At 45.9% G+C, this 13,443-nt stretch overlaps 1 protein-coding gene and 1 long non-coding RNA gene across 2 annotated transcripts; one reads left to right on the top strand and one right to left on the bottom strand.

Annotated features, from left to right (window-relative positions):
- The first annotated feature begins 408 nt into the window (after positions 1–408).
- Positions 409–2,624, top strand: LOC135920912 (zinc finger protein 141-like). Its single transcript, XM_065455189.2, has 2 exons — positions 409–643; positions 1,463–2,624. Exons 1-2 carry the CDS (start codon positions 601–603, stop codon positions 2,494–2,496), a joined length of 1,077 nt encoding a protein of 358 aa, XP_065311261.1. The 5' UTR covers positions 409–600; the 3' UTR covers positions 2,497–2,624.
- A 2,581-nt stretch (positions 2,625–5,205) lies between these two features.
- Positions 5,206–11,831, bottom strand: LOC135920913 (uncharacterized). The gene is made up of 2 exons (XR_010570359.1): positions 11,429–11,831; positions 5,206–5,598 (listed from the first exon to the last, which is right to left on the bottom strand). It is a non-coding gene; the product is annotated as an uncharacterized lncRNA (long non-coding RNA).
- Between the last annotated feature and the right edge of the window lie 1,612 nt (positions 11,832–13,443).

Here is a 13,443-nt window from a genome sequence, read left to right as displayed (position 1 = left end):
GCGCAGAAGCGAATTTTACAACGTGTAGAATAAAACTGTTGTGTACTGTGCGAACTCTATACACAATGTGATTTATAATAATCTGCTTGAAAAAGGCAATAGGAGCGGCTATTTAACGCTTTTTTAGAGAGCAGCGGACTACACGCTCCGACATTTTTTAGGTTCGGGCAGTCAACTTTTGGAGCCAAGTGACCGATCAAGGCCTTGTGACATCACTGTCACTGTGTTAGCAAAAATCATCAACTAGACAAGCAGTTCGTCACAACACAACAGCTGCCGTACTAATTACAACGCCGCACAGCCGCCCACCGCGTAGCAGACGAACAGGTTATAAAAGCGCCACCTACGGCCGTCGGTTGAACGAAAGTGGGCGCAAGCTGCTCCCATAGAAGCCGGATATCTGTGCAGATCTGGAGTTCCAGTAGGTCGTGCTCTAGTGTAACGCTAATGAGTTCCAAAATGGTGGCTTATGGTGTCTCGCGAGCGTTACGTTCGGCGGCTTTTCCAGTCAAGGGTTTTAGCACTTAAATCCTGAACAGGCTGCCAAACCTGTCGTAGAAGGGCAGAGATCGTTCCTTAGCGGCCGCCTTCACCTGAGAAATGATTAAACTCGTAGCCGACAGCACGGAAGAGTCGCATTCAGGTAAGCAGGCTGGAGTGTCGAAGTGCAATTTTGTCTGTTTAGCCAACGAGATTAGAACGTGTTAAGTATGTAATGAACCGGCTAGAGGTTAATTTACTCAGATTTTCTTGCACTGCGGAAAGCTGGGAGCGTTGTATCTCGCAGAAAGCTAGCATTTTTTTTCTCCCCCGTGTGGCCTACGGCTTAATAAGAATGACAAATCGATAAAACAATTTTCTCCTTGGGGAAAACTTGGGGAGCAATTACGGCAGGAACGAGGCGTCTCACTTGAAGTCGCTGCAGCGGAATAAAGAGGTCGGAAGTAACATGCAGTATATACAGCACCGCGACAGAGCGTGTCCGGTCTCCATCACGTCGAATCGAATCGCAGGACGCGTTGTTGCATGCTTGTAAGCTATGCCCCAGCACATAAAGAAGGAAGACGCCTGAAAAAATGTGAACCGATTTCATTATTGTCACGTAGCGATGTTGTTGCTGTTATTGCATACATATGACCGCGCACTTTTGTGAAATGTAGTGTTCATTGTTACACTTGTTTACCAGAACAACGGTTCTCAAGTCATATGAATTCTCAAGAAATGCAAACAGCAGATTAGTGCTTTGCCAGGCAGCTGGTGTTGCCCTATTACACACCTAGAAATATAATTGCTACTGATATGCTGCTGTGGCCCAGTGGAAATTAGTTGAATGTGTCGCTCTATGCACTTAGCCATGTGGACGTATTTGCTACGTGAGTATGTCACACATTTATTACATCAGATGTAAAGCCACAATCTGTGCATGTGGAGTGCTGATTAATGAGACTGTTTTCATCTGCAGATGATAAAAATATTGGCAAAGTGGAACGGCCAGAGAACAGAGCGTCCACGCCAACCCAAGTGGACAGCAAAAGTGTGACAAGTGACGCTGCAGCGTCAAAGCCTGTGAAAGAACAGCAGGAACCGTGCTTCCACCGTAGTGCCCTGCTGCTTGCACACCGTGGAGGAGTTCATGGCAGGCCACGAAGCCTTGCACTTCCGAGAGAGCTGGCCATCAATGTTGTGGCCAAAAACCCTCAGCAGCTGGGCACCCCTGGAAGCAGCAAGAGGGCGGGTCCTTCGAGGGCTTCCATCTTGAAGCAGAATTCGGCTCCCCTTATCGTGGATGAGATAGATGCTGCAGAGGAAACTGTGACAACAAGCTTCCCAAATAAGGCTACAGGGAGCAGCAGGTCGGGACCACAGATGTGTCCTGTCTGCAAAAAAATAATCAGCAGTGCCAGCAACTTGAGGCAGCACTACACCATATGTCACACGTCCTCCGAACGGCCCTTCCCATGTGACATGTGTCAGAAGCGTTTTAACACTGAGAGCAACCTCAGGCAGCACCGGCGAACACACACGGGTGAGCGCCCCTTCCCATGCCCACATTGTGACCGTTCTTTTGGCACATCTACAAACTTGAGGCAGCACGAAAGAACTCATACGGGTGAACGGCCTTTTGCCTGCTCTGAGTGCCCTCGTGCCTTCCAGACTTCCAGTAATCTCCGGCAACACCTGCGGATACACACCGGTGAACGACCTTTCCCATGTCCCGAGTGTGGCAAGCGTTTTGGGTCATCAGCAAACCTGAGGCAGCATCGCAAGACGCATGATAATCACCGGTTGGAACAGAACAGGCACGACCTTCTCGTGAAGATGTCTGCATGTGACCAGACTTCAAAGAAGGGCAGTGAGGAGGACCCTGCAGAGAGTGAAGACGAAGCACCTCGGCCAGATACGGTCATCCTGGTGGAGATGGATGAGAGGGACGAGTCCCCTAATGGCACTGAGATGATTGTGGGCTACCAAAGTGTAGCCGATGGAACTGGTTGACTGCTGTAGCGTGCAGCATCGTGCAGCTGGAGTGCTTTTGGCAAGGTGTTGTGCTCAGTCTGAACATAATATTGTGAAGAGTGTCGTTCACTAATACAATAACGACATTGTAAAAAGAAAACATGGAATCACTGTGTTGCTCATTTCACAAGCTTCGAGTTGCTCAAACTGTAGGAAATTATCGTGTGTGTGTGTGTGCATGTATGGCGAGGACTTGTGTGTGAGAGAGAGTGGTGTATACAGCAAGCAACTATGGCTTTCATAAAAGTAACAGATCTATAAATTTAACGATATTGCTACTTAGAAGCTTAGTAATAAAATTGAGGGCCGCTGAGTGTGCACTACAATGACTCGAGACATAAACTGCTGTGCACTGCACCGTCGTTCATTGCGAGATTCAGAAATACGAATAATCTTGCACATATTCAGAAATGCAAATAATGCATTTGTCAATAAGGAAGCTCAGCAAGTCGCTGCCAAATTTCACCTGACAAAGTAGTAGAGCTGCAGCTGACCCAGTGCAAAAATTCTGTATTTAATGTATTGGACAGTGTTCTAGAAACAATACTAGAATCTAGATGTGAAATGGCAAAAAGATGGCCCAAGCATTATTGCACAGCACTCATTTTAAAATTACAAAGAACCAATGCTATGAAAGATTCCATACGGCATGTAAAATTGGCTACCACAGGATACTTCTGCTGAAATAGCACTGTTAGTGTCGATGTGGTGATGTTGGTTTTGCTGGTTAAACTAATTTCATGCCAACTAACCTTGTTCACTGTGCTGCTGGTGCCTTCATTCCTGAACGTTGGTGCAACCTGACTCCTTTGCATCAAGGCACTATAAGAAGGTAAAACTGTTAACACCTGATGGGACCACAGGGGTGCAGTGGTGGCCGATGGCTACTGATTATAGAGAGATCATTTAGCATGCCTATGCTGTTGTAGTCTGTGCATTATTGTGTTTAGCTTTATATTGGCAAGACCACGAGTGTGGGTGGCAAGATCTCGGGGGCGAAAGTATTGGTGTAGTGACATCATTCTTCACCAGATAATGCCGTGCACTGCTCTTTTCAGTGACAAGATTTGTTTTTGCCTCTGTGAGAGGCATTAGCTGTGACATCAAAAGAATTTCTACCACTGTATACATGTACACGAGAAGTGTCAAGAATTTCAGGAAGTCAAGGAAAGAGCAGACAGCCTTGAACAAAACTGTAGGTTCCCTGCTGAAAGTACAAAAACGAATGTAGGGTTCCACAATTATTTAAGAAGTTCTTGCACAACCCTATACAGGACATTTGATTAGTTACACATTTGCAAAAAGGAATGTTGTTGCTGTTATATAATAAAATTGCATATCACAAGGTGACGCAAATATTGCAAGGTTCACAAGCAGAAGTAATACTTGTGGACAGCTCTAATTCGGTCTGTTGTGTAATAAAATAGTCACTTTATATGCCAAGTATCATTGATCAGCTTTGTGCAAACAAAGATGCCAAATGAGGCGATAAATTTGCCAGAAGCAGCTTGTAAACTGTTTTCATATGGCTCTGCAGCCTTAGCCACAGGGAATAGAGTAAAACAATTCAAATATTTGGCTTGAATTTGGAATCTTAAACATACACAGAGCTCATATTCAACAATGTGTTTTCATGTATCTATCTTCAATTATGTAAGCAAAATTTAACCAGCAAAGCTTTACCAGTTAGCACACAGCATCATCTGCAAAGAAGCTAATTTACCTAGGGCATTGGAACTTTCTTGGTACGTGTGTTGTGTGCTTGCATGTGTGTGTGTGTGAGGGAGCGATGGCTCACCGCTGACACATTGATATATTGGCTTGTTTCTCTAGCTTCATCAACCTTGAGGCCTGTGCTGCATAAGTTCTAAATACCACCGAGTCAAGTACAATTGATGTTTTGTAACCAATGGCTCTGAGCCCTTTCAGATAATTTGTACAAAACTGTGTAGCATGTGAACTTGGAGCTTTTTCTCATTTAAACTGTCTACAGGGACAATTATACAGCTTTAGCTGAATTCAGCACTTTTCATCTCGTGGTATAAGCATACTGAAACATGCTGGTGGAAATACTACCAACCTCATTATTTTTCTATTTCTTATATATTTATAAGAGAGCTTTAGCTTGTCTGTAAACATATTGCCCTTCGAAGAATACTTGTTTGCAGGAGACGTTGTGGGAAGGGTGCTGGTAGCGACATCTTGTCAGGCTTTGTCCAAACACGTTAGAAGCGCTTTTGTGTTACGCAGGTACCCCTATTGAAGGAAAAATAAAAATTAACCGTATGTTCAAAGCTATGTCACTGCCATTGCTTCACAACAGAAGCCGGGTACAATACAGTTGGTCACTGCAATAATAACTTTGTGACTCTTAACTCTCTGCACTACAAGATGGTGTCACCAAAGCGGCCGCTCGCTTATATGCCTGCAGTAATTCTCTATTCCATGAAGGGTAATACGTATACTGAGCAGTTGAAGTCTCTCTAGCTTCAGCCCTTAAGATCAATGTTTGCGCTGTTTGTGGTTTGTGCTGTTGCGTTCTCCAGGGTAGTGTACCCCACCATTGCCGACCAGTTGTTGCGATGCCTGTTTCTCGAAGCCCGACTGGCGTTACTATTGGGTAGTGTGGCATTGTTGGCGGGCTGCAGGGGTCCGGTAGACCATGGCGACCAGGCAAGGACGAGACGATTTCTAGTGCGGCACTTGTACGGTTTATTCAATGGTTGGTGAAAGATAAGAGAATTAAGTGAAAAAGTACATTGCGGGGCCCTTTAAATAGGCCTATTAAAGTCGTAGGCGAGATCTTGCTCACGTCAACATCACATGACAGGCACCTAGTCCCCATCGGTGCTTTGCGGCTGCTCCTCTCGTGGGCGAGGTCGCACGTCCCCGTTGCTTTGCGGCTGCTCCCGCATTCTCAGGTATCAACCCGCAGGTCCGGGATCGTAGGTGCTTATCCTTTCTTCTAGGTGACGTTGGTTGGCGAAAAGGGCGTCTGGTTGTGGGTGGGCGGCTGACTGTGGATAGGCGACTGATCCATTCTTCTAGGTGGCGTTGGTTTGTGGAAGTTCTCCAGTAGAGCTTGAAAGTTCATGGAAAGGGTTCTTCTAAAGTAGCACACACACAAAGGGGCCTATAAGCACTGCGGGGCACCAGCCAGACCGGCAACCCCTCGAGACAACCATAGCAAATTAGGAATCCATTCTTCAGTTTGCTTAGGCATGCACACACACGAAGGGGCCTGTAAATACTGTGGGGCACCTGCCAGACCAGTAACCACTCGAGACAATCACAACAAATTGGGAATTCACCCTTCATTTCAATGAGGCATGGTGGTCGAGCATCCTTTTTGCCCAGAGTGCTACACGCCAAATATAACAGCGCATCATAGCCTCAGTTGCTTTTGCACCATAAAACCTTACATAACAATGGTTCTTGTTAACAAGCCACAGAACCTTTAATGCATTGCCTTAAGTGATACCTGAAGTAACAATGGTGATGATATAAGCATACGATATGAAATGCGGTAAAGGCACATGCTACAAAGCTCGTTCGTTTATCCTTTATGGTGTATCCGAATCTTTAAATACCTTCATTAGGCTACATTACTCACAACAGAAACATTGCATGTTTCTTAGCGCCACCAAACTTCCAGCCATTCCTTAATATAGCAGGGTTTCTGTACGAGGTAATTGGTATTTCATTGCAAACATCACTTGCAGCACATGCATGCACATATGTAAGCGATGCTTGCCTATAGCCTCAGATGCAAATTCATTTGCATTTCTCCTACTGTCCTTAAAACCTAATATCTCTGTAGGCTAACTACTTTCAGGTTTCTCGCCAGATGGATACTCTGATGACAGTCCACTAGAATGTGTTCTATGGTTTCTCCACCATTTTCACATGCTATGCATGAATCGTCATCTGAAAAATTTCTGCTATAGCCATAGAGTTTCTCACTACATTACCTAGACGGAAATCTGGCGCTGCTGCGCTGTGGTATGCATGGGAATGCCGGTATATTGTGGATTCGGATTGGCATTGTTCTTGCTGCTTTCCTGTATTCGTCCTTTTATACGCGCAACTCTTCCTAACATAGCCATGCATTCTCAGGCACCCCGATCTGGCTTCTGACAGCACGGCACTGCTCTTTGAACTATCGTATACTTCCAATTTCATCTCTTGCAGTTTGATATTGTCGTATTGCTGGCCTCCTCTCCATTGTACCTATTTGGTACACTGTTTCTGCATCTCTGACTTCATGTTTTTCCCTGCTGCTGTCCGCCATACTAGTGCAATACTTACCGACTCTCTCCACTGAGACCAGCATGTGCCTCACCCATCCCTGGCCAACTGCATGCCTCTCCCCGAAAAAGAATTCCTGGCCATGCCACTGCAACATATCTGATCTGCATGGACCTTTTGCTGCAGATTGCAGTCTGCCTCGTAACCCTAAGACCAAAGCCAATCACTTGACAAGCACCATGTATGTGATACAACTGCAAATGCGAACCATGTAAATTACACCATCCACATAATCAAGAAAAGGGTGACAGTTGGAATAGCACACTGTGGTATAAAGGCCAGCCTTTCTGAGGCACCTCATCCCTGACATAATAGTTCTGCGGAAACCCGCAAGATGGAGAGAAGTAATTAATAATGGGAAAAGGAGACGTCCACCCAAACGTAGCAAATTGCTACAAAGGAAACCCATACGGGTTCCTTGGAAGAAAAAGCCTCGCAGTTGAAGGAAAATTCGTTCTGGTCCGGGTCTTGAACCCGGGACCACCGCCTTTCTGTGGCAGCCGCTCTACCATCTGACTTAACCAGGCAGCTAGCAGATGGCAGGGCAAAGTCTAATTCATCAACTCGAAGCAAATGCAAGAGTTTGATGTAATAGTTCTACAGAAACCTGCTGGGTTTCTGTAGAACTATTAAAGAAGCCAGAGAACAAGTTAAGGACTGCGCAAAGAGCGATGAAACGAAAAATGTTAGGCGCAACGTTAAGAGACAGGAAGAGAGCAGTGTGGCTCAGGAGTGAGGATCAACAAAGAATATCTCAGCAACCTTCAGTTTACTGATGACATTGTCCTGTTCAGCAACACTGGGGACAAATCAAAACAATTCTGCAGAAGACAAAGGTAATGTTCGATAGCCTGGCAAGGGAACTATCAGAACTATTACGTATAAATCATATGGAACATATGTATATCTGTTCCATAGGATCCATATATATATATGTATATACGTATATTACGTATGAAACATATGGATCAGAGTCGAAGCTATAGAGGTAGGATGTTGAGTGGTCGTGGCAAGATCGTGTAATGTGGCCAGGTAGACCACACATATCGGTTGTCGGGGGTGTGCCACTGTGCACTTGCTGTGTGGGTACCTCGGCTGGGTGCAGTGGCACAGCTGATGGGAATGGCACAACGGCCCGAGACGGTGGCTGTGCAATAGCCTCGGCATTGCTGAGAAGTGCATTCAGCTTGGTACAGGCAACGGGAGTCGTCACCGGCAGAGTCTCGTGGGATGAAGGAAGAGCTGTGCAAACTTATTCCTGTATGACCTGGTGAAAGTTGGCAGGCAAAGGCGAGGGTGGTTGCGCGGCTGAGAACCGCAGCAACCTCAGCATGGACGAACTCCTTCACTACAATATATATATTCTGAGGCTGTCTTTGACAAGAATAGTAAAGATTGGTTTGATAAGTTGGTACTTCTACCTTGAGGTGGTGGTTCATTCTCAATGTAATACAAGGAGGTTATAAAAACACATGATGTTTTAATTGTGAATTTGTGAAATAAAGGAGTAAGTTCTCTTGTTGACATGTCTGGCCAATCAGGGCACGTGTTGATTTCTTATATGCTTGCAAGGAGACACAATCTCTTCGATGCTATTCACTGCATGCCTGGAAGATGTATTCAAGCTATTAAATTGGGAAGGCTCAGGAGTGAGGATCAACAAAGAATATCTCGGCAACCTTCAGTTTACAGATGACATTGTCCTGTTCAGCAACACTGGGGACAAATCAAAACAAATGTGCAGAAGACAAACGTTATGTTCGATAGCCTGGCAAGGGAACAAGAGGTTAGGATTGCTAGTCAGCCTCTAGTGTCTGTAAAAGGGTATGTTTATCTATAGGTGAATTACTCACAGGGAACCCTGATCATGAGAAGGAAATTTACAGAAGAATAAAAATGGATCGGAGTGCAAATGGCAGGCTTTGCCAGATCCTGACTGGGAGCTTACCACTCTCATTGAAAAGAAAGGTGTACTATAACTGCATTCTACTGGTGCTAACATATAGGGCAGAAACTTGGAGTCTGACAAAGAAGCTAGAGAACAAGTTAAGGACTGCGCAAAGGGCGATGAAACGAAAAATGTTAGGTGCAACGTTAAGAGACTGGAAGAGAGCAGTGTGAATCACACAGCAAACGGCAATAGCTGATATTCACACTGACATTATGAGAAAGAAGTGGAGCTGGGCAGGCCGTATAATGCGTAGCATGGATAACTAGTGGACCATTAGAGTTACAGAATGGGTGCCAAGAGAAGGGCAGCACAGTCGAGGATGGTAGAAAACTAGGTGGGGTGATGAAACTGGGAAATTTGCAGGCGTGAGTTGGAATCGGTTGAAACAGGACAGGAGTAATCGGAGATCGCAGGGAGAGGCCTTCATCCTGCAGTGGACCTATAAATAGGCCGATGATGATGATGCTTACAGTACAGGAAGAAGCAGCTACAATAAAACGCACAGGTTGGTTTTGTATGGATTCAAGTAAATATGAGAGTTGTGTTTTTCATGGGTATATCACAGATTGATGAAGCATACTCGATTTTTTATTCTTTTTATACAGTAGAAGTTTAAGGAAAGCTGTGTTGGGTTATCATTATTAGTCATGTAATTGAGGTGTATTTGCCTTGTGAGATTATTAGTCACATGAATACCTATGTACAAAATAACAGGCTTAGAAAGAACAGAGTTAGTTTTGCAGGTAAATGTGCTAAAAGCACTAGCTATAATGTCAAGATCCCTTCATCTTTGCTGATGTTATGTTTTCAACTAGTGATGACATTAGTCTATCTGAAGTGAAACGGAACTGCCAGAGTTTGTTTTACAACAAAACACACAGCCATCAAGAGAAAGCTTAATGTTGGACGTGAAAGGCCAAGTGCAACGAAATGTCACTTGAGTTAAATTGCCTGCAAATGCTTAGTATATACTATCAATGTAATCTTAGTAAAACTGCGGGGCTGGTAATTAGCAGCCTTTGAATAGTGCCCAAGCAGACAACGCGTGCACCTGGCGGCAAAGCGGTGGCGATGCGGAAATGGTGAACATTGGGGCACGATTGCCGATCTCTGTTGCCGTGGTGCCACGGCTGCTGATTTACCAGCAGAGCCACTGATGTTTAAGATTTTCTGTCGATTCAGTGATAAGGCATTTGAATCTACTGATATTTTGTTTGTTCTATGGAAACAAAAGCAAAATCTGCTACTTCTTCTGTACCGAGTTTATTTTAATGCAGTGCCACGTTGCGAAAAAAAAAAAAAGCGGGTGCGGGTTGGCTCAGAGCCCATTCTTGCATTTCCAGATTCTCAAACCTGGCACTACCTATGTCTTATGAGCAAAGACGGGGAAAGGGCAAGACGGTGGAAGTGAGGGCACAAGTATGAAGCCACGACCAATGACTCTTTTTGAGTGCAGTCAGGACGCCGGTCGGTGCTCAGTTACTGCACATGCCACATGTGGCAGGGCACGTCGCCCATTGCGTCACATCGATACACGCATGAACAGATAAACTTCAGTGTGCACACCTCAGTTAGAGCTCACGAGAGTTCACCAACACTAAAGCTTTGAGGTACTAACTACCATCCGACGCCTTTGAATAGGCCATCGGCAGGTCTCAAAAGTTTGTAAATGCGTGCTTGATTACGGGTTTCGGAAACTCCAGGTTTCTCAAAAGCACCGCCAAAAATCTCCACGTAGTTTTGGTGCAATTTATCCGAAGCTGCACTAATACAATTGAGCGCTAATATAAGCGCTGAATTCGTGGGTTCTAAAACCGAGTGCAAAAATTGAAATAAAAAAAAATTCAGTGCCCTTCCACCCTGTGAAGAAGGATGACCAGCGAAGCTGTGGGCCCCTTGATGGCGACTGCACCTGCGCCACGGGTCGGCCCGGCATTTCATTACCTTCGGGATCGGCCCACGTGTGTGTCTACACATGGACACGATCCCGGGGGAACTAGCCCTCCGCAGTAAAAATCTATTTTTTTCATGAGTCATGGCAACAATGACGCCCGGGCGCGTCGCTCGCTCAACATGCGCAAGCTGGCCACCATACGCAAGTCGATGTCGGGGCGCGCTTTCTCGTTGCGCACGGGACTTGGCAGTGTCAAGAATGCCGACGCGTTGCGTGGGGTGCTCGAACACAAGCGATAGCTGTGCATTCACAACGCAGAGCAGGTAGAGCTAAAGCCCCTCCATGCACGCGCCGCCGGTAGAGCAAGGCCGAATACACTGTCCCAGCCTTCAGATTGCAAGCGTGTACCGCGGCGCATGGCGCCCACAGTGATAGGAGAGAAGTGGTTCTTGAAGGGATAAGGAAAGGGGCGCCGCTCTCTCCCTCCGTCTTCTGTATGGGATTGGCGCGGCTCGCTACGTGCTTGCGTTCGCATTTTGGTGTGCGCCTGCTTCCTTTCGTGCGTGTTTTAACTTGCGGCAAAAAACATGTACTTTAGCAAGCACCAACTAGGCCAACTAGCAGTTGCGACAGATTGTAAGCTCGGCATTACCGCGCAGCAGGCAAGCGCGACGCGGACCAGCCAACGCGCACAAAGCATGTATACGTGTATACACTGCAATTGACGAAGCTGCACAAGCTACAGCACAGTTACTTACCCATGCAAGATCGCAAACGCTTTCTCGGGACCACTATAAGTACTATAAGCAGCGATGTCGCACGAAAACCAAAGGCAAGTTGTATTCACGGGCGATATTGTCGAGCGATCATTTCCGGTAGTGCGTTATCTTCGATACATTTGGCGCGTATCTACATAGGACACGTCGACGTAGACGAACGGAAGCCTTTCGGTCAGCAGGAACCGCATGCTGCATTTGTCACGAAGAATGCGACGCGGCGGCAGCACGCCGCGCAGGTATGCAAGGCCGCCAGAGCGAATTGGGCGAAACATCCGCGGCCGGAGACCGCCATGTCTGGCCGTGAATTTATACGCCCAACTAGCGACACAAAACCTGCATAGTAGAGAAGACTACACCGGCGCGGCTACGGTGCGGCCGACAGCAGTGGCGCAAGTGGCGGCCGAGCGGATTGAAGTCGCTCGACGGCATAGAGTTTCATATTAGTATGCCTAGAGGCAAATCCGGCGCTGCGATCGTTCAACCAGCATGGGAATGATGGCGAGAAGTACAGGCTTCGGATTGGCATTCTATTGACTGGCGAACTAGTCTACAAGTATTTTTTTTTTTGCAGTTTTGGTTTCGGCGAGAATTAGGAGTGGCGCCCTCTCGCGAGTGACGTCACGGCCAGGACGCCGCTCGCTCCGGCTCGCTCGGCTGCCGCGCGCGCTCGTTCCCTTCGTGTATGTTTGGGGTATGGGTGGCTCGAGCCGTATATTGAAGAATACGTCGGCTTCTTTCAGCTGCCATACCTTAACCACAGTTTCTTCTTCAAAAGCGTGTGAGTCGAGAAACTTTGCGGCTTGGATATCGCAAGCTAAGTAGCGTTAAAGGGGTCTACTAGGTTTTGCAATGCATATATGCGCCTTGTCTATCGGTAAATTTTGACTAAAAAAAAGAATATCTGCAAATTCCACACGCGAAGTTGTGTATGATGCTTCGCTAAACACTTAACATTCCTTTAGTATTTAGCTATGAAAGGCATTGCATTTTAAGTGGAAGAAAAATTTGGTAATTGGCGTCAAGATGTTATCCGATGTTAGAAAGACACTGCCCAGCGAAGCTGTCATCATGATTCCTATTACTCTGGTGTCTTGTTCTATTCAAATATGGCCATTCATTAATGCGTAAAAAAATAGTTAGGCGCGCATTTCTTATGGAAAAGTTTGCTGCTACTTTCATCCCCTTCTTAAACAGGCCTCCAAAAAACGAATTGCTCATGGCTGCTAACACGACGGCGCGTCATGTAGAGTATTTACATAGTTAATTCACAAACACCATAGTAGCAATCACCCGAGAGAAAAGTTTCGTTGTTAAGATCGAGAGCCACTCAATTGAAAGTGATGAAATGTTTCATAGTGGCCCTCAGCTAGCCTTTATCGACAATATGGCACACCCCTGGCACGTAATGGTAGCAAACGACTGTCCGTATGGCGAGGCACGCTATGTTCGCGAAACCCATCAGTTCACTACAACTTCGAATTAAAACCATAAAGCACTTTTTTACAGCGCCAACTGGAATGGCTAAAGTATTCTCGAGCTACTACACCGCAGCTTAGATTGCCTACAAAAGGAAAATTCAAGCACCTTCTGTCTCACGATGTCTCGATCCAGCGTTATTTAATAATACAAACGGATAACAATTCGCTTCGTCGGCACATAAAAGAGAACCTTGCAGGCTAAATTAAGTTTGCTCCAATCCAATCGCAAACATTCATAAAGAAAGCACCACAAGCCTTGCATATACTTTCACTTGATTTCTGACCCTCCACCGGGGGAATTTCGATATCTTGAATATGTCCCATACTACTAGTCGTTGACGCTTCGACTTCTTTCCGGCTGCAGCTATGCGGTCCAACAGGCATGCTTCACTAAAAAAATTGGGCCGAGCAGCCTGTGTCAGTTCGCCAAACAGATTCGTCATGTATATTCCTCAAGCAACAAGCACCAGTAAATTTCTCAAGTGAGTTTGATTCGATTTGATTTATTAATTTTCA

This window comes from Dermacentor albipictus, chromosome 1, assembly GCF_038994185.2.
Source record: "Dermacentor albipictus isolate Rhodes 1998 colony chromosome 1, USDA_Dalb.pri_finalv2, whole genome shotgun sequence".
Lineage (NCBI taxonomy): Eukaryota > Metazoa > Arthropoda > Arachnida > Ixodida > Ixodidae > Dermacentor > Dermacentor albipictus.
This window is presented reverse-complemented; position numbering and strand designations above follow the sequence as displayed.